This window comes from Aspergillus sclerotioniger (genome assembly GCF_003184525.1).
Source record: "Aspergillus sclerotioniger CBS 115572 chromosome Unknown BO94scaffold_19, whole genome shotgun sequence".
Lineage (NCBI taxonomy): Eukaryota > Fungi > Ascomycota > Eurotiomycetes > Eurotiales > Aspergillaceae > Aspergillus > Aspergillus sclerotioniger.
This window is the reverse complement of record NW_020291009.1, coordinates 432,266-457,968: the sequence shown is the minus strand read 5'-3', so window position 1 is coordinate 457,968 and position 25,703 is coordinate 432,266. Positions and strand designations below refer to the sequence as shown.

The 25,703-nt window shown below is 52.9% G+C and overlaps 10 protein-coding genes across 10 annotated transcripts; 6 read left to right on the top strand and 4 right to left on the bottom strand.

Annotated features, from left to right (window-relative positions):
- Positions 1-160: 160 nt before the first annotated feature.
- Positions 161-1,443, bottom strand: BO94DRAFT_599746 (NEFA-interacting nuclear protein NIP30; the record flags this gene model as incomplete). The annotated part of the gene is made up of 2 exons (XM_025616332.1): positions 812-1,443; positions 161-717 (listed from the first exon to the last, which is right to left on the bottom strand). Exons 1-2 carry the CDS (start codon positions 975-977, stop codon positions 161-163), a joined length of 723 nt encoding a protein of 240 aa, XP_025465993.1. The 5' UTR covers positions 978-1,443.
- A 575-nt stretch (positions 1,444-2,018) lies between these two features.
- On the top strand, positions 2,019-3,272 carry gcy1 (putative glycerol dehydrogenase Gcy1). Its single transcript, XM_025612073.1, has 4 exons — positions 2,019-2,104; positions 2,211-2,339; positions 2,412-2,660; positions 2,714-3,272. Exons 1-4 carry the CDS (start codon positions 2,082-2,084, stop codon positions 3,207-3,209), a joined length of 897 nt encoding a protein of 298 aa, XP_025465992.1. The 5' UTR covers positions 2,019-2,081; the 3' UTR covers positions 3,210-3,272.
- A 480-nt stretch (positions 3,273-3,752) lies between these two features.
- Positions 3,753-5,168, top strand: BO94DRAFT_547689 (uncharacterized protein; the record flags this gene model as incomplete). Its single annotated transcript, XM_025613343.1, has 2 exons — positions 3,753-3,805; positions 3,854-5,168. The coding sequence occupies 2 exons, from the start codon at positions 3,753-3,755 to the stop codon at positions 5,166-5,168; spliced, it is 1,368 nt and encodes a 455-aa protein (XP_025465991.1).
- Positions 5,169-5,967: 799 nt separating this feature from the next.
- On the top strand, positions 5,968-7,417 carry cbhC (putative cellobiohydrolase; the record flags this gene model as incomplete). Its single annotated transcript, XM_025615803.1, has 6 exons — positions 5,968-6,233; positions 6,289-6,542; positions 6,589-6,726; positions 6,778-7,035; positions 7,081-7,322; positions 7,373-7,417. 6 exons carry the CDS (start codon positions 5,968-5,970, stop codon positions 7,415-7,417), a joined length of 1,203 nt encoding a protein of 400 aa, XP_025465990.1.
- Positions 7,418-7,786: 369 nt separating this feature from the next.
- On the top strand, positions 7,787-9,784 carry BO94DRAFT_536674 (casein kinase II subunit beta family protein). The gene is made up of 3 exons (XM_025612072.1): positions 7,787-8,153; positions 8,567-8,812; positions 8,862-9,784. The coding sequence occupies exons 1-3, from the start codon at positions 8,097-8,099 to the stop codon at positions 9,360-9,362; spliced, it is 804 nt and encodes a 267-aa protein (XP_025465989.1). The 5' UTR covers positions 7,787-8,096; the 3' UTR covers positions 9,363-9,784.
- Positions 9,772-10,949, bottom strand: BO94DRAFT_599724 (arylformamidase; the record flags this gene model as incomplete). The annotated part of the gene is made up of 3 exons (XM_025616331.1): positions 10,629-10,949; positions 9,907-10,551; positions 9,772-9,883 (listed from the first exon to the last, which is right to left on the bottom strand). Exons 1-3 carry the CDS (start codon positions 10,730-10,732, stop codon positions 9,772-9,774), a joined length of 861 nt encoding a protein of 286 aa, XP_025465988.1. The 5' UTR covers positions 10,733-10,949.
- Positions 10,950-13,075: 2,126 nt separating this feature from the next.
- On the bottom strand, positions 13,076-14,443 carry BO94DRAFT_536673 (uncharacterized protein). Its single transcript, XM_025612071.1, has one exon. The coding sequence runs from the start codon at positions 14,143-14,145 to the stop codon at positions 13,507-13,509; it is 639 nt and encodes a 212-aa protein (XP_025465987.1). The 5' UTR covers positions 14,146-14,443; the 3' UTR covers positions 13,076-13,506.
- Positions 14,444-14,649: 206 nt separating this feature from the next.
- Positions 14,650-16,100, top strand: BO94DRAFT_536672 (putative eukaryotic translation initiation factor 3 subunit EifCh). Its single transcript, XM_025612070.1, has 4 exons — positions 14,650-14,706; positions 14,757-14,796; positions 14,863-15,332; positions 15,383-16,100. The coding sequence occupies exons 1-4, from the start codon at positions 14,699-14,701 to the stop codon at positions 15,960-15,962; spliced, it is 1,098 nt and encodes a 365-aa protein (XP_025465986.1). The 5' UTR covers positions 14,650-14,698; the 3' UTR covers positions 15,963-16,100.
- Positions 16,101-16,208: 108 nt separating this feature from the next.
- Positions 16,209-17,400, top strand: BO94DRAFT_469532 (putative mitochondrial carrier protein; the record flags this gene model as incomplete). The annotated part of the gene is made up of 3 exons (XM_025608291.1): positions 16,209-16,235; positions 16,304-16,493; positions 16,580-17,400. The coding sequence occupies 3 exons, from the start codon at positions 16,209-16,211 to the stop codon at positions 17,398-17,400; spliced, it is 1,038 nt and encodes a 345-aa protein (XP_025465985.1).
- Positions 17,401-17,612: 212 nt separating this feature from the next.
- On the bottom strand, positions 17,613-24,686 carry BO94DRAFT_557852 (uncharacterized protein; the record flags this gene model as incomplete). Its single annotated transcript, XM_025613962.1, has 6 exons — positions 17,613-18,962; positions 19,015-19,136; positions 19,185-20,001; positions 20,065-23,469; positions 23,525-24,403; positions 24,483-24,686. The coding sequence occupies 6 exons, from the start codon at positions 24,684-24,686 to the stop codon at positions 17,613-17,615; spliced, it is 6,777 nt and encodes a 2,258-aa protein (XP_025465984.1).
- Positions 24,687-25,703: the final 1,017 nt, after the last annotated feature.

Sequence of the window (25,703 nt, the reverse complement as noted above, 5' to 3'; positions counted from 1 at the left end):
CAGCTCGTGTGCAATCTAGAAATCCCCGGGGATTTGGCAGACTTGTTACCAGATATTGGGATGCTATGATACCACATCAGTAGACCGCAAATATGAAAGGGCAGGCAATGATGATCGTGGATGCCACCATGCGCAGTATTGTACAATCATGTTTAGACAATCATTCCGAATCGGAGCCGTAGTCTGCTAGACCAAGTGACAGCGAAGCGGGTTTTGCTGCTGGTTTCGATGCAGGCTGGTCCGGGCTCGTCTGCGGAGGGTTGATAGGCTTTTCTGCGACAGGCAAATTCGCTGGTTGTTTTGGCTCCTCAGGCTTCTTCTGTGTTGACTCTGATTTGCTCTTCTGGCCATTGCTATTGGAATCCTTGTCCGCGATCTGATCCGGAGTAAGATCACCGCCCAGAGACTTGCGCTTTTTGCCGGGGATAAGAAGATCCTTGCTCTTCTCTCGCCGTCTCTTGCGTGCAGGGATTTTCCAATCTTCTCCTTCAGCGGCCGGGGTAACATCTGCAGCTGTATCCTCAAGCAGGACTTTCTCCACCTCTTCACGGTGTCGACGAAACACCTCAAGCTGCTCGGCTGTCTCCTTCTTGACCGCGGCTTCCTTGGCCCGGGTGGATTCCATGATGGAGTCGAGAAAGTCGACCTCGTCTTCGTCCAGCGAACGGAATTGGTTCTTTAATTTCATCTTCTCTTCGAAAGCTTCCTGCTTGGCCACTTTTCGACACAAAACACATCACCCTAACATGTCAATCCAAGGCGTCTACTAGCATTCACACCCATGGCATCTCCGTACGATGTGGAGACTCACTTTTGTTCTGCTGGAGGACCTCATATAAGCTCTTGCCATCTTCCTGCCTTCCCAACTCGGCTTTGCGCCTTCGCTCCTCCTCGAGCTCCTGCTGGACGCGATGCCATTCATCGTCGCGCTGAACCGGCTCCTGGTCCGTTCCGGCGGACACAAACCCGGAAGACATGGTTATTCGCTTTGGTACCAGCACGACTGTTCGCGCCAGTAATGTGCGGTCGGCGGGCGGTTGTCAAAGTAGAGCTTGAGCCGGCCCGAGAACACCGATCGCAGTAGTTGTCTTGTTTTGCAATTGACTGGGCGCGGTGGGTTGAGAACAGCGGCACCACAACGTCACGGTGTCTTGCCGGGCGGCTTCACCACCGTTTCCAACCGACTGAGAGCCACGGTGGATGGCAGAAACAGGCGGTGAGAGTGCTGCGCCCCATGGTGATTGGGCCTGAGGCAGACCCGCACTGCGGCGGAGCCTTGGTGCATTCTGCCATTCAGGCAAAATGCCTCATTAGTCATTGAGGGCTGTTGAAGAACCACGCTGGCTGGATGAGACGCCTTCACTCTTGTGCCACTCAGTCTTTCCTATCTGGCATCTCCGGTGTACGACTTTGTATTGCCCTCGGGCCATTGTGTACATTGTGGCACTATTAGGTACAGTGGTCGGAATACAATGCTCCAATTCCTTGAAACTCGTGGACGGAGTAGAAACCGACAATGTAATTCAATTGATGATTCGATGGTATAATCCGATAGAGAGAATCTGGTATCAATCTTGCTGTCTCCGTATCATGTAGCTCTGGGCTCTGTGTACTAGATAGGAAATTGGTTTGCCTGATAAAGGGCAATTGGAAAGATATCGTGGATGCGCGGTAATTTCTTTGATAACAACAAAGCATGAGCTCCTGGTTGCAGATCGGGACTGATTGGACCCGTAGCTTCGTTGGCTGACCTTGCCAATTGCCATGCAGGAAATGCGACCCTTGGGTCCATCCGCTAGGAGAATTATTAGTCGGCGACCACTGGCCAGCGACATCTTCAGAGGCTCCCCACTGCGCGATGGAGGGGCAACCGTGCCCCTCCATCGTCATCGTCCCGCTCATGGTGTGCTGGATGGACCTGCCTCTCATGCGCGCGGTCCGCCCTCGAGCTCTTGCCCACCTTGCTATAAAGCCCACCTTTACCCTGACTGATCAATCTTTTCAATTGTTCAATCTTTCCCAATTATTAATCTTCCGCTTCCTTCTCCAATTCCTCACTACCGCGCCGATAACCACACAAAATGTCGACCCTCGAGCACACCAAGTAAGACACCTAATCCCATTTCGTTACACCATGGAATCAAGATGAGCAAAGTGTCTTAATAATCAGCAAGTTCGAATTGACTAACCACATTCTCTCCGCTTCATAGGAAGGTTTACACCCTCAACACCGGTGACAAGATTCCCGCCGTCGGTCTTGGTACCTGGCAATCCAAGCCCAACGAGGTTAGAGAGGCCGTCAAGAATGCTCTCTTGAAGGGTTACCGTCACATCGATACGTAAGTTGGAGCCGGCTACCAATTGCTTCGTTGTCTTTCGAAAACACCCACATTGACCGATGTATGTTGCAGTGCTCTTGCCTATGGCAACGAAGCCGAGGTTGGAGAGGGTATCAAGGAGTCGGGTGTTCCTCGCAGTGAGATCTGGGTTACCACCAAGCTCGACAACCCCTGGCACAAGCGTGTTGCTGAGGGAATTGACTCTTCCCTCAAGAGCCTTGGCCTCGACTATGTCGATCTCTACCTTGTCCACTGGCCCAGCTCGACTGACCCCAACGACCTGTCGAAGCACCTTCCCGACTGGGACTTCATCAAGACTTGGTACGAATTCCTTGTCTGTTGCGTAAACAATCTTCTTGCTGACCATGTTCTAGGCAAGAGATGCAGAAGCTTCCCGCCACCGGCAAGGTCCGTAACATTGGTGTCTCCAACTTCGGAATCAAGAACCTTGAGAAGCTCCTGAACGACCCTAGCTGCAAGATCGTTCCTGCTGTCAACCAGATCGAACTCCACCCCAACAACCCCTCCCCTAAGCTGGTTGCCTACAACACCTCGAAGGGCATCCACTCCACCGGCTACTCTTGCCTCGGCTCCACCAACTCTCCTCTCTACAAGGACGAGACCCTGCTGAAGCTGGCTGAGAAGAAGGGCAAGACTCCCCAGCAGGTTCTGCTCCTGTGGGGTGTGCAGAAGGGCTGGAGTGTCATCCCCAAGTCCGTCAGCAAGTCCCGCATCGACGCCAACTTCGAGCTTGATGGCTGGGACTTGACTGCCGAGGAGATCGACCAGCTGGACAACCTGAAGGACCGCTTCAAGGTCTGCAGCGATGACTGGCTCCCCGTTAAGGTTTTCTTCGGCGATGACGAGTAAACTGATTCTATGAGACGACGATGATATCCATGTGAACTAGAGTTATAGATTTCAAACCAATTGTACATACGTTTGGCCACCCACTGTAATCAGCCTATGTGACACGATGATCTCAAGCCCATAAACATGAACCATCAATGTAAATTGAAAACTACCCGAGGTCCAGATTTGGATTCTTCAGGAGATCTGCTGGTGGTTGAGAGATAAAGCCGCCCCTAGTGTCCAGGCTAAGGTTCCTTATCGGCCGATATCGTCATACATCACAATAGGTCAGGGACAGCTCTCTAATGCACATCTCCTGGCCAGCATATTGTAATGGTCATGGGATCAAGAAAGACCGCTCCCCTGGAAAACATTCCGGGATGACCCAAAGATCCGAGATGGCACGTGGCCCTGGATCACATGCTGCACCGCCACCCCGGATTGCTCCGTCATCAGATCAGTTCCTCCGTCATCCCCTTATCTTCTTCCATCTTCCATCATCCTAGGATGGTTCTTCCATCTAAGAAACTACTGTAACTCTTCTTTACAATTGCGGTCAGGATGCCGCCTTCGAACGGGCACCTGCTGCTCCCCAAGTTCTGGAGAGCAGCCAGGTGAGTCATTTGCCACTCGGATGTACTTCCGTCCGCTAACGTCTTTAGGTCTGCCTACGAGAAGGCCTACAAGACTATCAAGTCAAGGTTTCCGGAGCAATTCCAACAGAGCTCACTTCGTCTTCAACCCGAGTATGCGCGTATAGTCAACAGACAGCCCATCAATCGTGCCGCTGCTATCCGCCAAGCCCGCACTCGCCAGTACTCTACCCGTGCAGCAGGTTCCTTCGTCTCTTACCTTCGGAGTGGACTACAAGGCGAGCGTGCTGCCTACAAGACATCTCGCGTTGCATCGAATGTCAGCCGCTTGACTAGCCATGCTCCTTTTGCCTCAACCCTTCGTCCGAATTTGACCGGCGGCACCCTGGGTCGTACGGCGGGAGGCTATGCTATTGGTGCCGGCCGCATCGGTGGGGCACGATACTTCTCCCATGGCGCAGCTGCACCTGCACAGGTCCTCAACAATGTGTCGGTAGGTGTTCGGGCATTTTTCCTGTCCGGGAAGAAGGCTCGGTTCGATGGAGTCGATCCCATCACCGGCAACAAGCGATTCAAGGCTGTGAGCAAGCTCCAAGATGAGGCTGAGCGGAAGATGGCAGCCATCCCTCGCACGGCTCCCGGCTCCTTCATCGATTTCCAGATCTCCCCGACCATCACCGCTTTCGGGTTGCAGAAGAACCTGGCTGCGACCGGAGCTTATGACGTCCAGACCGTCAACTCGGAGGGTCTCATGGACTTTCTGTCTGCGGACTTCGCCCGTGCTCTCAAGGATCTCGCCGCTGTGCTCAACGACCTGAAGCGACTGGCCGCGCTGGGTGACTTGCCCATTGAGTTGCATGATAAGTCTACCATTCGGGTGCGGTTCCCTGGTTGCGATGCTGGTACTGTTGAACGTCTTTGTGATGAGGCCGGCGTTCGGAGGGGAAAGGTAATGCAGGATGAAGATTTCGACATCCGTATGGGTGCCGATCTTGCTCTTCTGTTTCCTTTCGCCCCCAGTGTGCCCGCATCTCCCGACATGGACGACTACTTTTATCGCCCTGGGACCCTGAAGTCACAGGCTCCCGAGGAGGTGGATTGGCATGCAATGATGTCGCCTGATGAGGCTACCGAAGCATCTCCCGTACTCTACAAACAGCCATCCAACCAACTCAGCTTTGAGGACGTGACTATGTTTGCAGAGAATCCCTGGGTGTCTTCTTCATCAGGATATTCCAGCATCAATGTCAGCGAGCTCGGTGATCGTGCCTTCTTTGCCGAGGTCCGAAGCATCGGTGTGCCCGAGAGTACCTCCGAATACGACGGATCGGATGGAATTCGCAAATTCATAGCAGAGTGCGATATCGCTAGGCGACATTATTGAGCGGGCTCTGGCATAATTACTTGAACATATACAGGCTTTGACAGTCGTTATTTCCTATTGCTGTGATTTAATTTGAAGCACTTAATTCTTGATTTGAACACCAGTACAAGAACAGAACAGAACTAATGAAATGTCAAAAATGGTTGATTAGTTCAGAGCTGTATTCCTGCTCCAAATGTGACCATTCTTGACAAACATGTCATCTCACCCTCCGAATGGGGAACCGGGCCGTCAAACCGTACGGTTATATCCTTCGTCGTAGGACAATTCCCCTCCGCATCTTGGCAACAGCTTTCCCAATTCTTCCCAGATTGCCCAGAGTACAGTGACATATAACGTTGAGCCATTTACAGGAGATCGACATGACCCCATTCTCTGCAAGATGAGATGACCCTGAACTAATGTACCTGAAACCGTTCTTACCACAACCATTAGTGCTTGGATTCGTCAATAGATCGGAACAAAGACAACCCCTCCATCTCATCGCAGATGAGGATCATCCGGCCCTGACCCGTTTAGATACGGAGAGTCCGTCTTGAGTCACGAAATATTACCACCACCGTTCCGATCCAGAAAAAAGTGATCTGTTTATTCAGGCGCCTTGGCCTGTCAGTGCATGGTCATGTTTAGCCGGGTATCTCCTTCTCTCCTTGTTGTTTTTGGTAATGGATAGACATAATGGGATTGAGTTGATATAAATGAGCCGTGAGACGAATGTATCGGTAGGTTGGTACATACCAGGCCAAAAACGAGTGAGGATCAAGTCTCTTTCAGATTCATCATTATCCGTGCTGCCAATATGCGAGGCCTTTGGACGCTGTCCCCTTTCCTTTTCTCCGCCGTCAAGGCATTCCCCGCCGCAAGCGCGACTGCTTCGGTGTCCGTTGCTGCGTCGAGCTCTCCGGCGCCTACAGCGAGTGCAACCGGCAATCCCTTCGAGGGGTACCAGCTCTATGTGAATCCCTACTACAAATCCGAAGTGGAAAGCGAGGCCATTCCGTCTTTGACTGGCTCGCTGGTGGCGCAAGCAAGTGCCGTGGCTGATGTGCCTTCATTTTACTGGCTGTGAGTATCGCATGGGTGTGTTTCTGCCTGGCTGCTTATATGCTGTTCGTTGAAGGGATACGGCGGACAAGGTGCCTGTAATGGGCGAATACTTGGAAGATATCCAGACACAGAATGCTGCGGGAGCGAATCCTCCTATCGCTGGGATCTTTGTTGTCTATGACCTTCCTGACCGGGACTGCGCTGCACTGGCCAGCAATGGCGAATACTCGATTAGTGATGGTGGTGTTGAGAAATATAAAGCGTACATTGACTCTATCCGGGAGCAGATTGAGACATACTCGGATGTGCAGACTATCTTGATCATTGGTGAGTTGCTGCATGGGTGAGAATGGATTAATATTGATCTTTGCAGAACCGGATAGCTTGGCCAACCTGGTGACGAATCTCAATGTGGCTAAATGCGCTAATGCTGAATCTGCTTATTTGGAATGTACCAACTATGCACTTGAGCAGCTGAATTTGGGAAACGTGGCTATGTATCTGGATGCTGGTGGGTCTTGTTACTGCATCTAGTTCGTCTATGCAGCTAACAATGTTCCAGGCCATGCGGGTTGGCTAGGATGGCCTGCTAACATCGGACCGGCAGCGCAGCTCTTCGCTTCTGTATATGCGAATGCATCATCGCCGGCTGCTGTTCGTGGACTAGCCACCAATGTTGCCAACTACAACGCCTGGAGCATCGACACATGCCCCTCTTATACATCAGGTGATGATGTCTGCGATGAGAAGAGTTACATTAATGCCATTGCGCCAGAACTGTCCAGCGCCGGATTTGACGCCCACTTTATTACTGATACGGGTGAGTGGTATTCATCGAGGATGTCCATTTAGCTTACTGGTTCAGGCCGCAACGGAAAGCAACCCACTGGCCAGAGCGCGTGGGGAGACTGGTGCAATGTAAAGGGCACAGGATTCGGTGCCCGGCCATCCACTGACACTGGAGACGATTTGACCGACGCCTTTGTCTGGGTCAAGCCAGGCGGAGAAAGTGACGGCACCTCGGACTCCTCTGCTGAGCGCTACGATGCGCACTGCGGATATAGTGATGCCTTGCAACCTGCTCCGGAGGCTGGGACTTGGTTCCAGGTGGGTATTGATGAAGATGTGACGATCATTATACTAACGTTGAGTTGTAGGCCTACTTCGAGCAGCTTTTGACAAACGCTAACCCTTCTCTGTGAATTGATTCTGAAGGTATTCTCAGCATCTTGAAGACGGGAGCTCCAGCTGTATATAGCAGTGATGTCGCAGACAGTGAGATTATAACAATCGGTGAAAATTAAGCAGAAAGACACAAGCTTTGGTCATCATCACGTATTCAATCTAAGATCATCTCCAATGAATATCTGTTGGAGTAGCTACTAAGGCGATTCAACCGTGTAGAATTAGATGGATGATGATCTAGCTAGGGGCCTCGTAGGCCATCTATATGGACTAACTAGCGGTGTAGGGAGGAGTGTCACGTGACCCTACGTTGCCTACCGGCGTGGGAGCCCATCGGGGATCCCAACAATATCTGCACAAGTAGACACCAGGCGGTGAGTATAGAACTGCGAAAACTCACCGCCAACCCCGCGCTAAACTGGAAGAGGGCGCTCCACTGATAACAGGCCGGCTGGATGGACAAGAAACACACACTGCCACCTGCTAGCCACGCTCCTCGTTATCGCCCGTGAACCCAGCCTGTGATTCTATCGGAGGTCGTCATCGTTGGATGCGCTAAAGACGAGTGTTCAACCATACAGTTCTGGGGGCTCTCCTGCACTGGAGTTGTCCGACCGGGTCTCAGCAACTGCCTCAGCCAAGCACAAATAATCTTTCCTGATCACATCCTCTTAGTGAAGTCTGCAAGTGGGAGCCATGGAGGACTTTAACAGTGAAACCGACAGTGACTACACTAGCTACTGGAGAGATTGGGTAAGTCCATCCTGCGCTGCCATGATTTTCTGTGCGAAATAGGGACCGCGGCTGGGGAGCAAGTGAAAGGAGAGGCGTGGCTTGCACCTGCGCTCAACGATGTCATCGCGGCTGGTGAGGGACCAGGAGAATCAAAACACACCATCTCGTCGCTCCCAATGTCTTCTTTCTCTTCTTCACCTGGAACACGTCCTTTACCTGCGATTCGGCTCTCTTTTCTATCAATACTGCCAACACGATGGAAGAGACCCGCCCCCTCCGATCCCCCCTCCGAGAGTGTGGGTTCAGACTCCACGATCTGCCCTCCGATCAAAGCTCAACCGCGTCCCCAGCCCGAGTTTCATATGCGCCCGTCGTCGTCGTATCCTTACGGCTTGCTGCTTTCGCAGAGCGTGGCTGACTATAGAACCCAGTTCATCTCCTCCCGTGGAAACGAGTACTTCTGCGAAATTGACGAGGACTACTTGACCGACCGCTTCAATTTGACCGGCCTTAACACCGAGGTTGCCTACTACCAGTATGCCTTGGACCTCGTGACGGACGTGTTCGATCTCGACGCGGATGACGACCTGCGCGAGCAAATTGAGAAGTCGGCGCGCCACCTCTACGGCTTAGTTCATGCCAGATACATTGTGACTACCCGTGGTCTCGCCAAGATGGTAGGTCGTGCGCCCAAATACTGGAGGAACGGTTCTGACTATGGTCTAGGTTGAGAAATACAAGCGCGGTGATTTCGGCAAATGCCCTCGTGTTATGTGCGACGGACACCCCCTCCTGCCCATGGGCCAGCACGACGTTCCCAACCAGAGTACCGTCCGCCTCTATTGCCCCAAGTGCGAGGATGTCTATAACCCCAAGTCGTCCCGCCATGCCTCGATCGACGGCGCTTACTTCGGCACCTCGTTCCACAGTATGCTGTTTCAGGTTTACCCCGCCTTGCTCCCGGAGAAGAGCATCCGCCGCTACGAGCCCCGTATCTTCGGGTTCAAGGTGCACGCGAGTGCTGCTCTTGCCCGTTGGCAGGATCAGTTCCGGGAAGACATGAAGGCGTCTCTTCGCGAGGCGGGCGTGGAGGCCAAATTCGTGGAGGATGCCAGCGAGGATGACGAACTGGAGGATGACGACGACGACAACGAACCGGTGGCTGAGACCAAGGTCGAGAAGGTCGCTGGGGATGCCGCTTCGGGCCGGATGGATCTCGGCAACTGATAGGCGTTCCCTGGTCTCATCTTCTTCATTGGAGTTCATCTTCCTCATTCCTCATATCCACTTGCATAGGGGCATGCATGGTCTGCACGTGTGGATTCATCGCCGGTTCTGCGTTTCTTTGATCACGTCCTCCGGCTAACGGCTTGTGCAACCCCGGGCGTATGACAGGTTCTTACCATTTCCTCTCTGATGTGCACTGCAATAATGATAACGAACACTGGTGGCGTTGGAAGTTTGAAGATGGCGGGTCTGTTTTCGTTGCTTCTAATGTACTAGTTTCTGGGTCTTGTTCCTAACCACGGACCTCCTCCTCGCATGGCTGGTTTAGGTTTATGTTGATACTCTTTCCGTCCGTGACGACGAGGACACATAATGAACTGCTTGTCAACCCAACCAAATCAAAACACATCTATTCCGACCCCTCCCTCAACAACCCAATCGCAAACTCAATCCCCCTCGCCAACTCCCTCCCCTCCATCCACGCATCATCATGCTGGCCCCTAATATCCAACCCCTCAACCCTCTTCCCCCCAACGCCACCCACTCCCCCAACGCCCTCCTCATCACCTCCCTCTGACCAGCATCCACCAACCCATCCTCAGCCGAATACGCCAAAACCACCACCCTCCCACCCTCCCACCCCCCACTCACCCCATCCACCCCACGCACCACCGCCGGCGAAACCCCATCCCAAACCACCTCATCCTTCCCAAACGCCCCCTCCGTAAACTCCTGATACGCAGACACATCCCTATGGGTATCCCTCAACAACCGCAAATCATATATCCCCGCCATCCCCAGAATGCCCACCGGCGCAGGCCCAGACGACAGGGTCCGAAACTTGCCCATAACAGACTGAAACGCCAACGTGGCACCGCAACTATGACCCACCAGGAGGTAGTTTTCTCCAAACCCGTACTTGGATTGCAGGAAGGAGAGAGCGGAGAGGATATCGGAGATGTGGTCTGGGTGGGTTGCGGTGCGGAGGTGGGAGGGGGGTGTAGAGGTGGGGTCTTGCGGGTGGGAGGGGTGGGCGCTGAGTCGGTAGGAGATTGAGGCGATGGAGTGGATATAGGGCGTTGTGGTTTTGGGGTAGGGTTCGTGAGGATTGAGGAAGGTGGTGGTTGTGGGGTGGAGGTAGGTGGTTGAGGTTTGGGTTGGGTCGCGCCAGGCGCCGCCGTGGATTAGTCTGGAGATGAGGGGGTTAGTTGAGTGTGTAGGTGTGTAGGTGTGTAGGGGGAATTAGGGGGAGGAGGGGAGGTGTACATCACCCAGTAGCCGGTGGTGGTGGTGGTGGTGGTGTTGAGGGTGGTGACGGTCACGGTTTGGAGGTCGTGATCGGTGCCGTATTGGAAGGTTTCGGTGGACATTTTGGGTTTCTGGGATTGGTGAGATGGTTGTCTATGGTATACAAGGTCTTTTGTGTATATGGGTATATTTTTATGTGAGTGTCTATTGTTAGTGAGGGGAAATGACCTGGTTAGTCAGTGCTCATGATTTATAACTAGTAGTTTTAGTGAACTGTTCTTGTGCCGTTAGTTGCCTGTAGGTAGCCGGTAGTACTGATCAATGATGGAATAAGACAAATGTCGTGTCGACATGGGCATGCACAGTGAAGACAGTCATCATTACAATCCATCTGCATAAGAAATGGATAAAACATATCTCCTGGGAATGTAGTGACAGTCATTTTACTCCAGTCTTTGATATTATTGACGCTCCAAGTTCTTCAAATTCTGGGGGGTTGACTTCAGTGACCTCCATGATGAGTCAGCACTTTCGGTTGGTTGCCTAGTAGCCACGGTCACTGCCATTGACTTTGAATGGCATGATAGTTGCCTGCTAAGGGGGGGCCGAGGAGCCGAATCCTTGGGTATGTTATTGATGTGAGTGGCAAGGACAAAATAGTCGCGAAATCATGAGGAGACTTGAGAGGCTCTTCTCTCATCCGTGATGTGACAGAGCTGAGATCTTGCAGGCGGCGCTTATTATCCATGATTTTTTGATACACCAATCAAAGGGTTATACCTGGGCCCACTAACCAACGTTTCATTGGTCTATCGATGTTCGGGCTTCATGTGGGTGGGTCACCGACTCGATTAACGCCTGGGGAACCAAGTACATTTCCGATATCAACGTCCAAATACTCATTAAACGCCCACCGGATATATTTATATTCTCAGTGGGTCTTTGACCAAATAAGTGGCTCATTGCCTTGCATACGCGCCCTCATCAAATCCATCCTGATTCACGCTACTAGCTGGGGCTGTCTAAACCATTGGCTGCCATGCTGCGTAGTACTGAGCTGACCTTGTGTTATGACGCAGAGAAGCATCACATTCCTGCAAACTTCTATCCAATGAGTGGTTCTCTCTAGTTTCAGCTGGAGTCCTGAGTATCATGAGGCTAAATCGCAGAATGAGTTGGACACAAGGCAGTCTTGGGATTGTGGATGGACAGGGTGAACGAGTTAAGCGCCAGCCTCGCAGCCTCGCAGCCTCGCAGCCTCGCAGCCTCGCAGCCTCGGAGCAAGGGAACAGAATGTCTATTCCCTCGTTCAACATATATAAGAACCTAAATCATCTTTCTTGAATCACAATTCTTTCATCATCTCATCCCCAAGCCATTACCATCTTTGTCCAGAGTCTGATCATTGGTCTGCGAATGGGATGACCTATACCCCCAGAAAAGACGCTCCCCCGAGTATTCGCAGACTTTCAACTAGCTTGAGAAACTGGGCGTTACACCAGTGTCCAAGCATCCTGCGGATTGGGAAAGGGTCCGTGGGAGTGTCCCGGCGCCGCCCTAGCAGAAAGCGTTCAACATCAAGACAATGAAAACCGAGCCATTCAAGACCCAGAGTCCACTGACCTTCTACGAGCCAGGCGAGCCCCGAAAGCCCTTGGTGAAGTGCACTGAGTGGACTTTGGAGCGAGCCCTACCTGCTCTCAAGGCCAACGGGCTTATCATCCAACAATAGACCAGACTGTGGGTTGGTGCTTCGGATTTTTGGCTGCTGTTTTGAAGGACATGATTCTTTTCTTTTTTTGGTTTTGCGTACTGGTATATAAAGTATATAAATTGCTGTTATGGTGGAAGCAATGATAGCATGAGAAGGCTGATATGAGGTTCTGCTTTCTGGGTTTCGTTTAGGCTGCTTTTTCTTCCATTGTATCCTCCGCTATCCTGCTTTCATGTGCTGCTCGTTGAATGTTCGTCGTTGTTGTTGCTATTTATGTTTCGAGTGTGGTAGATCATAAATGAACAATCGTTCACCCTGTATCTTTTTCGGCCTTTGTTTGGAGGTATTAAGTTTTGAGAGCCTTTCGAAGATAAGTGCAAAGTAAGTAGACTTGAACTGTACCTCGTAGGAATGGACGTAGATATAGATACCTGTACGTACTGGCACACGAGTCACAGACCAGCCAGATGGATCCCAAAAGGTTATCTACATGGTTGCCAATACTGCAGTAGTCACAACTGTCTACCTCTACAGTAAGCTCCGCACCTAGAGTGGGGCTGAATCACGAGTATACTACCTGAGAATATAGTCCAACCTGCCTTCGATGAGCTTTTGCGAGAACTCAAGAAGGCCAATCATGGTTCGTCAACAGTGATCGTCAAGATACTTCTAAACAAATGTATAGGAAACCCTTTTAAAGTAACATTTAAGACTTAGAACTAGACTCCTAGTGAGTCTGGTCCCTGCCAGCGCTAATTTGTAGAGGGATAGAAGGGTGATTCTTAACTAACAGTCCACCTTTCCTGTTCATTATTATTACCTTCATAGTCAACCCGCACTGGTTACTGCCCGGGATCTTCATGGCGCTAATTCATAATGCGGATCCAGAAGGGGTGGGACTGAAAATGGAGAAGATGCACTGTTTTAATCTGGATTATCATTATGATATCGAGTGTTCAGGCTTCTTAAAATGTTCCTGAGGGGCGAACTATTAAATTGACGAGGCTTGATCAAGGCTGGGGGAATCTTCGAAATGGAAACCACTCATCTGAAACAAATGGAGCATAATCAAGACTTCGACTATTGAGCTCTGAGTCCGAGTATGATGGACATCAAATCACCCATTAGACCATTCATTAGGACCAAACAAAGACATCCGGGTTAATGTGATATCATCTCACGTTAGAACTCCAGGTCATTAAAGACCAGCCGCATAATGACGCCCTCCATTGGCAAGGGATCAAGAATCTTCTCAACATACGCCGGCCAGTCATCAGTCCACTGCAATAAGGGGAAAATATGGGCGTATTCCCAGTAGGAAGGATACCAGCCAGCCGCTTCCCAGTCCACAAGAGCAGCTACTTCATACGCTTCTTCATTCGTGACAGAATCAACGGTCTTTCTGACAAGAACATTCTCTCTATAGAGATCTCCGTGGGTGAACATAGGCGGGTGATTGCGAAGTGCTGATGGAAGGTGACGAGCAAGATAGTCGGAGAAAAAGCTATGAATATTTGATTCAATCCACATAGTTTGTGAGCGAAGCGTGATGGCTTTTCCGAATTCTTCTTCTGTCTGAAAAGGGCCGGTCACAGCAGGGTCTCTTTCACCCGAAAAGAAATACCTATGGGGAACGGGTCCTCGGTTGACACTGCCGTAAAATCCAGGCGATGGCAGCGCTCTCATTTGATCAAAAATGCATCGCAGTTGTTCAACAATCGAAGATTTATTTGCTTCGGTGATTGAGGGCCACGCCGTCCCTAGAGACATGGCGGGGATGTATTTCATCACGATATATAGGGTGTCTTGATCGCGATACATGGCATAGAGTCGGGGGGCTGGAATATTGAGTCATTCTTCGACAAAAGAGCAGAGCATATCCCTCATTCTCCGTCACCAGTGGGCCGTATTTCACCACATACTGGTCTCTGATTACGACTAGGCGCCCACCATAATCTGATTTCTTGGGGAGGGTTCGTGTTGCCTGTTCAATCTCATTTTGATCATGAAGAGGCCCTGGCAGTTGACCAGCGTCACGATAATAGGGAAGAGAGTATGGCACAATTGGGGTGGCGACGTCTCACTGAATGGAACCATTAATAGCACGCACGTTGAGGATGTTCCTTCTGTTGCCTGCACTATCAGGCAGGCGGTTGCGTGGCTGACTAAGAAACAGCCATGATAGACGTGAGGCACGTGAGTTGCTCCGGAATTAATTGATTCCGAATTTCTGACGATGATTGGGATGGGGCTTGGCGCGCTAACCGCATCTGGCATTGGCGGTGGGAAATGCTGAATTCCATCCACACAAACCTCGCCGCCGACTGTCACCATCAAAGCCGTCTGTATACACATTCCCTGACACACATCCAACATGGCCGAGTAGGTGTCTATCCCTTGGTGGTCATATCATCATGCTAATTCCTGTACAGAAAAGATGTCCCCCTTACGGCCGTCAAGGTCGAGGCCTTGGTATGCTCGCCTTGAAAATCTTCCCCCGCCTTTTCACCCGGCGTGATGCTTACAACTTGCCTACAGGTGGTCATGAAGATCATCAAGCACGGCTCCCAGGCCTTCCCGACGACTGCGACCGGTTCGATCGTTGGTATGGACGTGAACGGCACCCTGGAGATCACCAACTCCTTCCCTTTCCCCGTCGTCGAGATGCCCGCCGAATCGCACTTTGACAACACCGCTCCCAACCCGGCTGCTGCTGCTCCTCGCGCAAAGGCCAACGCTGCCTACGAGGCCGAGATGATCCGCATGCTGCGCGAGGTCAACGTCGACGCCAACAGCGTCGGTTGGTACACCAGCGCCAACATGGGCAACTTTGTCAACATGAACGTGATTGAGAACCAGTTCTTTTACCAGAAGGAGATGAACGAGCGCACGGTCGCTCTGGTCCACGACGTCAGCCGCAGTGCACAGGGAAGTCTGAGCCTGCGCGCTTTCCGCCTGTCCCCGAAGTTCATGGCGGCTTTCAAGGAGAACAAGTTCACCTCTGAGGAGTATGTCTGATACATATGTTTTTTGACGCATGCTAATGCTACTCTGGCAGACTGCAAAAGTCCAACCTCAGATACCAGGACATCCTGGTTGAGCTCCCCGTTGAGATCCACAACTCCCACCTGATCACCTCCTTCGTTCACCAGCTTCAGTGCCCCAGCCAGGCTGCTCCCACGGATCTGCCCGCGTCTCTGGCCGCTCTGGAGTCGGCTCCTTTCGCCCAGTCGTCGGTCCTGGCCCCGAACTACGACAACCTCTCCCTCAGCATCGACCCGTTCTTGGAGAAGAACTGCGACCTCCTTCTCGACAGCATCGAGGTGCACCACACCGAGACCAACAACTTCCAGTACTACCAGCGGTCGCTCGCACGTGAGCAGGCCAAGATCACCGCGTGGCAGAACAAGCGCAAGACGGAGAACGCCAGCCGTGCGACACTCAAGCAGCCCCTGCTGCCCGAGGACGAGTGGCAGCGGCTGTTCAAGCTGCCCCAGGAGCCCAGCCGCCTGGACAGCATGCTCAACAGCCGCCAGGTGGAGCAGTACGCGCGCCAGGTGGACAGCTTTGTGTCGGCGACGACGGGCAAGATGTTTGCGGTCAAGGGCAACCTGCTGCCTGGCGAGGTTGCCAAATAAGCGGGAAGTGATGATTTGTGGGGATTTGGGAATTGCATGACCTTACGGCGTAGGGAGGGAAAATTCTGTATCTGACGGCTGTTAATACATATCTCTTTGCTTATTCCCGTGCATTTTACTTGTTCGAGTTCGCAGCCCTATTTACGTTTAGGGCACGTGGTATGACCTCATCGACGCATTCCAGCATAGCTGCTCTGCTCTGCTTTTTGCTGTCCTGCTGTAGACTAGACATTCAAGCATTGTAACATGTCCACCAACACAGACATTTGGATTGTAAGAATACCATCACCATCACCATCACCTCACTTAATATCCCACCCACTAACAAGAACACCACCCAGTCCGGCGCCTTCGCCGTCGTGGTCGTCGACTTTCTCGTGTACCCTTTCGACACCTTGAAAACCCGCATCCAGTCCCCCAATTACACCAAGATATACAAGAACCCACAGACCGGAGCCGTGAACCGCTCTCTCCTCTTCAGGGGTCTTTACCAGGGCGTAGGAAGCGTTGTTTTGGCTACTATCCCTGCTTGTATGTTTCCCCCATCCCTCCCACGTATATCAACATCACCCTAACCCAAACCACCAAACTAACAATAAATAAATGAAAAAAAAAAGCAGGAGCATTCTTCACCACCTACGAAGCCCTAAAACACACCCTACACAATCTCCCCTCCCAATCCCAATCAATCCCACAACTCCAACTCCAACTCCCCACCCCCATAATCCACTCCCTCTCCTCCTGCACCGCAGAAGCAATCTCCTGCTTCATCATCACTCCCGCAGAAGTCCTTAAGCAAAATGCACAGGTGGTTACCACCACCCCCACTAACCCCACTAGCAATCCCCAAGGTAAAGGTAAAGGTAAAGGTGGGAAAGTAGGTAGTGGCGCCCTCCTCCAAACCATGGCTAGATTCCGCTCCCAACCATACAAACTCTGGAGTGGATATACAGCTCTCTTGGGGAGGAATTTACCGTTTACGGGGTTGAATTGGCCGGTTTTTGAGTATTTGAGGTCGTGTTTTTCGGGGGTGGTTGTTGAGAGAAGGAGGAAGAAGGAGAACAAGAAAGGTACTACTGATTTAAATGGTGGTGGGAGTCTCGGTGGTGTGGAACACGCTCTTATTACGGGGGTGTCGGCTGCTATGGCGGGGACGGTCTCGTCTGTTGTTACGACGCCGGTGGATGTGGTTAAGACGAGGATGATGTTAGGGGCTAGTTCTACCGGTTCTGCTGATTCTGCTTCTGGGGATGGAAAGGGGAGTAGGAATGCGTGGGGGATGGGGAAGAAGGTGGTTAGAGAAGAGGGTGTTAGAGGGCTCTTTAAAGGAGGGGCCATTCGGTCGTTGTGGACGGCGGTGTCGTTTGGGATTTATCTATGTATGTATGAGGGGGGAAGGGGGTTTTTGGAGAGAAGGAGGGAGGGAGAATCGGATTAGGGGTTTGTGGCTGGTTGGGCAGTTCTGGTATATGCCAACTACACCGACCCTGTTGAGCTGGTTTAGTCTTGGTCTGTTTACTTGTAGACAAGGGTGCTGGTATAATCAGAGGTATTCCACTGAGAAGAGTCATTCTAATCGTACATCATGGCTGCAAATCGCTCAATCCAACATCATAGCAATCGTTCATCATCATCATAGTCTCATCCCAATCACCCCATATTGGTCAGTCTCTTAAACCAATTCGGCATCTTTCCTCCTGACGGCGCATATCGATCGTCGTACGACCGCTGGCCGCGGCCCCGTTCATAATCGGCACTGCCAGAACTCCGCTCAGACTGTCGGGCCTCGCGCTTGCGTGTCCGCAGCTCGTCAATCTCCTGATCCGTCAGTCCAGGGTACCTGGCTCGTCTCCGGGCTCGACGTCGCAGCTCACGTCGGGCCTCCTCATCCGACGACACCGAGTGCGTTTGCATCGGTTCGTCGGGGCCTGGTGGCACATCCAGAACAGTGGCTACAACCGGTGGTGGCTCAGGCGGATTGCTCTCTTGAGAGTGCACCCAGGACGAAGTTTTATCCTTGCGTCCCCCGGACATCATCGGTGGTCCCCGCTCCACTTCGGGGGCTCTGGATTTCCGACGTTTAGGCCTCTCCCCGTCGTCCGCAGAACGCTCTGGACGATACGCCCTGTCACCCTCGTACCCGCCGAGATAGAATTCTCGGGCAGCTCGGTCATCGACCGGGTGACGAGAGGATCGTCGTTTGGACCGGGGTTCGTACGCGGCGGCTTCTTGCATCTCTGCTTCCCTCCGCCTTCTGCGTTCGCGTCGCTCTGCAGCCCTGGCCTCGGCCTCTGCTTGGGCCGCTGCCTGGGCCTCTGCCTCGCGGGCCTCTTGCTCCTCTCGGGCACGACGCTCTTCACGAGCAGCCCGTCGAGCTCTTCTTTCCTCTCGGCGCCTTTCTTCTCTCTCCTCCTCCTCTCGGGCTATTCTTTCTTGCATCTCACGCTCCTGCATCTCACGCTCGCGGGCTTTCTCTCTTTCCCTCCGTCGAGCTCGCCTTTCTTCAGCCTCGCGCCATTCGCTCTCACGAAGCTGATCAGATGCTGCCTGTCGTGCTCGCCGTGCTCTACGCGCTGCCCTCCTGGCCTCGGCTTCTTCCACATCTGTATCCGGAAAACCACCTACCGGACCGCCTTCGACGAATTCTTCACCATCAGCATCTTGTCTTTCATAACGTCTCCTTCTTTCTTCACGCCTCGCCCGGCGTGCCTCATCCCGCTCCGGCTCAGTCATGTACCTGGCATCATCATCGCGATAAGACCGGGACTTGCGACGTTCTGGCGGGTCCGGACGAGCGGATTTCCGCAAAGAACCAATGAAGCCCATAAGGCCTGTGGACTCTGGTTTCCTGGGAACACTCGACAGCCTTACACGTCGTTCCCTTGGTGCTTCCACGAAGGCAACATCGTCGGGTCCCGAGAAGACTTCGGGCCCCTGATGGGGCTGGTCTGCGTCGAGCATAACAGCATCATCAGGGAATTCACCATGTCTGGACCGAGACTGAGGAGCCACATTAGCATCGTTACATTATATGTCTGGGACTTTTGCTTACCTTTCTTCTTGACCGTCTCTCGGAATGTCTCGATCCCCTCGAGCCGTCCTTTGGAGCAGAGAAATCATCCCTGTCTACCATGACCATGTCCTCATCTTCAATAGCATATGAATCGCGGTTGCCTAAGAACTGTTAGCAGTGTCGCAATGAGATTAGAGGTGAGAATTTACGAGATCTTCTGCGAGATCCATGTGGTCTTTCCCTCCTGGACAAGCCATTCACACCCATCATCCGGGCTGCCTTATCCGGCATATCCCGACTGTCATCTGGCGGTGGAGTTGGAAATCCAGCATCCTCCATGCCCATGGATGCACGTCTGGATGCATGTGCTCCGGTCCTTCGACTCGACTTTGTCCTGGTGGGCGGCGGCGCCCCCAGCACAAAGTCCGCGAAAGTCATACCTCGGCTGTGTCGATCCTCCCGTCGCCTATCCTTGTCAGTGATAGGATTCTCTCCCTCAATCTCCTCTCTAGACCTCGGCTGTCTGGTCGACTTTGACCTAACCATGGGTGGCGGTGACGGTTCCCGTCTTTGCCTACGCTCTCTATGGGAAGGCTGCTTTTGTGGCGTGGCACTCCAGAATCCCCAAGAGGTAGAACCGGGAGCACGCTCAACCCTAACGCGCTCCTTCTTTACTGGCTTTTCAGGTACAGGCTCAGGCTCAGCAGGTTCTGGTTCAGCAGGCTCTGGTGGAGGTGTAGGAGGGCTGCCCGTGTCTACATCAAATGCTTCACCTGTCTCAGCATCGGCAGGCGTTGGCTCCATGACTGGTGCTGTCTGTTCTAGACTAGTGACTTTTTTGCTCCTCTTCTTCCGCTTTTCAAGCTTTGGAGCGGGTGCTTCGTCGAACTCTGGCTGGAATCCCCGTTCTTGTTCGAGAGGTGGCTCAGGAGCAGGGGCAGGAACAAACACTGGTTCAGGTTCAGGCTCCGGCTCGGGTTCGGGCTCGCGCTCTGGCTCTGGCTCTGGCTCAAGCTCGGGAACAGGCTCAGGAACGGGCACAGGTTCAGTCTCAAGGGCAGGAGCCGGCTCCGGTTCCGGTTCAGGTACAACGGCTTTCTTCTTCTTTTTCTTCTTTTCGGTCTTTGAGACGGGAGCAGGTGCCGGAACAAATTCGGGTTCGAGCTCAGGCACAGGTTCAGGCTGTGGCTCTGGTTCCGCAACTGGCTCTGGTACCGGCTCTGGTATCGGCTCTGGCTCTGGTTCCACAACTGGCTCAGGTATCGGCTCAGGTACCGGCTCAGGCACAGGTTCCAGCACAATAGCCTTTGCCTTCTTTTTATCCTTCTTCTTCGCCTTCTTTGACAAGGACACCGGAACAGGCGCAGGCGCGGGCTCGGGCTCGGGCTCAGGTTCAGGTTCAAGGACGGGCTCAAGGACGGGTTCGGGTTCTAGCGCTGGTTCTGGCTCAAGGTCAAGGTATTGCTCCGGATTTAGAGCAGGCGGCTCTGGGGCAGGTGGCGGTGGTACGTCGTAGAATTCCTCGTAGTCGTCGTCAAATGCATCCGGAAAGCTCCCGGGGACTACATCCCTATAGGGCTTCTTAAACGGAGCCGGTTCAGTGTCGAAAAACTCCACAGGTTCGGGCTGAGGTTCAGGTTCTTCTGGGGGCGGGGTAGGCTCTGCCTTTGCTGCCTTGTCCTTCTTTGCTAGCTCCAAAACGTTGATTCGCTCTCCGGGTGACAATTTGGCCGGTGACTTGGTCTTAGAGGTGACAGCAGGAGTCTTCGCTGGCGGCGCGGCTGGCGCGGGTGGTTCCTCGACAACTGGCGGGATTGGCGCTTCGGGCGCTTCGGGCATCTTTGGATCATCGCCAACGTCAATAAGAAAGTCATCATCGGCAGGTTGACTTGGTACTGGCTCAGGCTCAAGCCATGGCGCTGCCTCGATTGCTTTGGTCTTTTCTGCCGACTTCTTTTTGGTAGACTTGGATTTGCCCATGGTTGGAACGCCGAAGCTGGCCCAGAATCCCTTGTTGGGTTTGGGTGCCTCTTCCGTCGCGTAATCATCCTGAAAACCCTTCGAAGGCTTGCTGTCATAATCATCCCAGAGAGGCTCGTGGGGCACATGTTCGGTAGGCACGAAACCCTCTGGCTCGGCAGTAAAGCCCAGAGAAGGAGGAGTAGGTGCGGGCGGTGGAGGTTCCAAGGCGATCTTGTTCTTCTTCTTCTTCTTTTTCTCCTTCGAAGGGTTCAAGATTCCCCAACTATCGTCCGGATAGGTCTGCTCTGGAACAACTTCAGGAACTGGCTCGGGGACCGGCTCAGGGACTGGTTCTTCTTGGGGCTCCGGGGCGGGCTCTGGTTCTAACTCTGGCACCGGTTCTGGCTCTGGCTCTGGTACTGGGTCTAGCTCGGTCTCGGGCTCGGGCTCTGCTGCCGGCTCTGGTACTACCTCTGGCTCCGGTTCAGGTTCTGGAGCTGGCTCTGGTTCTGGCACTGGTTCTGGCACTGGTTCTGGCACTGGTTCTGGCACTGGTTCTGGCACTGGTTCTGGCACTGGTTCTGGCACTGGTTCTGGCACTGGTTCTGGCACTGGTTCTGGCACTGGTTCTGGCGCCGGCTCTGGCTCCTTAGGCTCAGCTCCTGGCAGTGGTAGGTCGAAATCTTTGCCAGGGATAGGCAGCCCTTTCTTTACCAGCTGTTTCTCTCGTTTCTTCCGATCTTTTGACGACAGAGTATGCCAGTTGTTATAGAGAGGGTTATCTGGGATCTCAGGAGCTTTGACTTCAGGTTCAGGTTCAGGTTCCGGCGCAGGCTCAGGTTCTGTTGGCTCTGGAGCGGCAACTGGTTCAGGCCCAGGCTCAGGTTCGGCGGGAGCTGGTTCCGGCTCGGGCTCGGGTTCAAGGACTGGTTCCGGCTCCGGCACTACCTCTGGCTCAGGCTCGGGCTCCGGTTCTTGAACTGGTTCAGGAACTGGTTCGGGCTCTGGCTCAGGAGGTTCAGCTCCGGGCACTGGAAGCTCAAAGTCTTTACCAGGAATAGGAAGTCCTTTCTTGATAAGTTGTTTCTCTCGTTTCTTCCGGTCTTTGGATGAGAGAGAATGCCAGTTGTTATAAAGAGGGTTTTCAGGTATCTCAGGTGCCGTCTTCTCCGGCTCCGGCTCAGGCTCCGGCTCAGGCTCAGGCTCAGGTTGAGGTTCAGGTTCAGGCTCAAGGACTGGTTCCGGTTCCGGTTCTGGCGCTGGCTCAGGCTCAGGCTCCGGCACGACTTCAGGCTCCGGCTCAGGTTCTGGAACAGGCTCGGGTTCTTGAACTGGTTCAGGCACTGGCTCAGGCCCAGGAGGCTCGGCTCCAGGCACTGGTAGTTCAAAGTCTTTACCAGGGATAGGAAGTCCTTTCTTCACAAGTTGCTTTTCCCGTTTCTTCCGGTCTTTGGAGGAAAGAGTGTGCCAGTTATTATAAAGAGGGTTGTCTGGTACCTCGGGGGCCTTCTCAGGCTCAGGCTCAGGCTCTGGCTCCGGCATAAGCTCCGGCTCAGGTTCAGCTTCAAGGACTGGTTCCGCTTCTGGTGCTGGTTCTGGTTCTGGCTCTGGTACTACCTCAGGCTCTGGCTCCACAGGAGGCTGTGGTTCCGGCTCCGGCTCAACGGCTTTGCCCTTCTTCTTCTTCTTCTCCTTCTTGGGGACATTCCAAGCTGACCAGTCATCCTCGTCTTTCTTCTCCTCAACGGGTTCGGGTTCGGGTTCCGCTGGTGGCTCCGGAGCAGGTGACGGCTCTTCAATAACCGGCTCCTCAATGACCGGCGCCTCAAAAACATTCTTTTTCGCCTTTTTGTCTTTCTTCTTCGAGCCAGAAGTCCAAGCAGGCCAATCATCCTCAGGTGGTGGTTCAGCTGCAGCTGGTGGCTCAGGTGCAGGAGGCTCTTCTGCAGCAGGCTCCTCTGCAACGGGCTCTTCTACAGGAACGACTTCAACCACAGCACCCTTCTTTTTTTTCTTGTCGTTCTTGGAGACAGGCGCGCCCCAGCCCCAATCGTCATCGGCAACCTCCAGCGGCTTCTCTGGCTCTTGCTTCTCCCCAACAGCTGTCCAGGCGTTGTCTGATTTTGGCTCTTCAACCTCGTCTCCCTTCTTCTTTTTCTTCTTGTCCTTCGGAGTCGAGTCCAGGTTGGCCCAGATGTCGTCCTCGGTCTTCTCTTCTGTAGCAGCACCGACATCATTAGCACCTGGTATATCAATATCAGCACCAAAGCCGAATCCGACCGAGGCACCTGCTAGGCCGTTATTTCCTGGGAAATTCCAGGGGTTGTCTGCTTTCCCTTTGTTGTCGTCCGCGCCATTCAAAGTGTTGAGGCCCCATTTATCACCAGAGCCCCAGCCTTGGCCCCAACCGAAGTTGAAACTGTTTCCAGGGGCTTGGGGAGGGAGACTCAGATCTAGCTGCGGCGCGTTGTCATTTAAGCTAACATCCAGAAACCCGTTCGACGCCGGTTCAGTTGGGACCGGCTCAGCCTGCTAGTAGGTTAGGAAATCGATTGTCGAGATATCTTGGCGAGCATGCATAACGCACCTTGCCTTTCTTCTTCTTTTTCTTGCTACTAGTAGTAGTAAATCCCCAGGTATCGTCACCATTGCCAGCACCCTCGTCAGCCCAGCTAAGGTTGTTGGATGCAGCTGTGGCCTGTTCAGCAGCCTTTTTCTCTTCTTCCTCTTTGGCTATTCTCTCCTCCTCTTCCTTGGCCAATCGTCCTTCCTCTTCTTTGGCTAGTCTTTCCCCCTCTTCTTTAGCCTTCCATTCCTGCTCTTCTTTGGCCAGTCTCTCCTCTTCTTCCCTGGCTTGCTTCTCCTCCTCTTCTTTCTTCAGTCGTTCCTCTTCCTCCTGTTTTCTCTTCTTCTTATTCTTCTTGTTTGAGGTTGGATTCCATGCGTTCCAATCATCATCTCCGTCATCGCCGTCACCGCCGTCACCCCCATCACCACCTCCGTCGCCGCCATTACCATCTCCACCATTACCATCGCCTCCATTGTTGTCACCTCCAGCATCACCGCTATCTCCGGCACCGTTCTGTTCATCTCCGGCGCCTTCGTCAGCCTTGTCACCACCACCCTCCTCAGCTGGCGGTGAATTTTGCCGCTGGGGTTGGGCTGCTGGCTTCTTCTTTTTCTTCCCCGCCCTATGTCCCCGGATGCCAGAGGTCGATTCGAAGTCAATCAGTCGAGACGCACTCCTGAACTTGGAATCTTCTGTAGCCTGTGCTGGCGCGGAATCTTGGATCAGGTTCTTCTGTTGAGCCAAGGGAGCAAGGGCGGAGTATTCTGGAGGCAGATCCGTTATTGCGTCCTCATAGGTTGGGGGTGGTGCGTCATAAACCTCAGGCTCAACGAGACGAATGTCAGCCTCGAGGGCCAGAGAGGTTTTGTAGCATGACTTTAGCCGGATATTCGCATCCTAATGACAAGCCACAGCCATTAGCCCAGGCACAAGATTTCACATGACTAACACTATTAATAATTTATCGGCAACGTACCTGGTTCTGGTGTTCCACCGCCTGAGTAGTCTTGCTGTCGTGCACATAACCGCATCTGGCGTTTGCTCGGGAGTCCAAGCGCAACCAACCTTTCGACTGGTCGTATGGTCCCTTGCAATGTTTGTTCAATCCAACTCGGGAATGAGCGTGACCACTTGATGGAAATGCGAGTTCGTCACGAAGGAACATTCGCACAACATCCATACTGGAAATGCGTGACACTCGTATGACGGCCAGCGGCTGCTCTATGCCAGGCGCATGGATATCAATTGCTACCAGCCCCAATTGAGGCAGAACTCTCTTCTCGCAGATATTTCCAACGCAGGTTCAAGAAACCGATAAACACAGAAGCAGATCGATGAGACTGACGTGAGAGTATGCAGAAGTATAAGAGCAGCGATTAAAAGAAGGCCTCGCCCGAAAGTCCGACTGAGACCGCTGGTAGTTACACCACGCGAAACGTCACGTCAGATGGCGGGTTGACCGAAACTTGCGATAAGGCCTGGAAAGAAAGGAGTGGATCGACCACGGAAGGAATGTAGGAATAAGTGAGGAGATCTGTAGTAATTAAAAAGTTTAGCAGGGACAGGCAGGGATAGAAGGACAGGCCATGTAATTCATGACCCCGAAGCGGTGGCAGAGGTAAAAAGGAAGGAGAGCGCAAAGCTGCGGAAGATCCCTTCAGGAGTGAATGGGATTGGATGAGTTGGTATGCGATAGACAGGTAGGAATGTGAACTAGTTGCGTACATACAGAGGGAAGTCAGCGGTCGCTCGAGGGTCGGAAAGACAAGTCGAGGACGAGTCGCGGGAGTTTCATAAAAAGTAAAGGAAAAATGAAAAAAAGGTTCGTAGGCTCACGTTATTTTTTTTCCTGGCGACGCTTTAATCCGATTGATCGACGTATACGGAGTAAAAACCGTCTGATTTGATTCTCCGAAGCCAGTAAGGTAACCCGGTGGCTGGGGAGGTGGTCGGCCAACGAGGCGGCGGGATCGCTGGGAGGCTGCCGCTATAGTCGCACGCCGCGGTAGGATAGTAATGGTAGTATTCACCGGGGGGAATCTGGGTGGAAGAGGTTATTGGCGCATCCGATCGGCCATCCAGCGATTGCTTGCGAGGTGAGAAGTACCTACCTAGTAGTCAAAGCAATCAGTAATGGGAAATGGGGACAAAGTCACGCAGGCACAAGCCAGTCACACACCCGGTTGGGTTGCGCGCA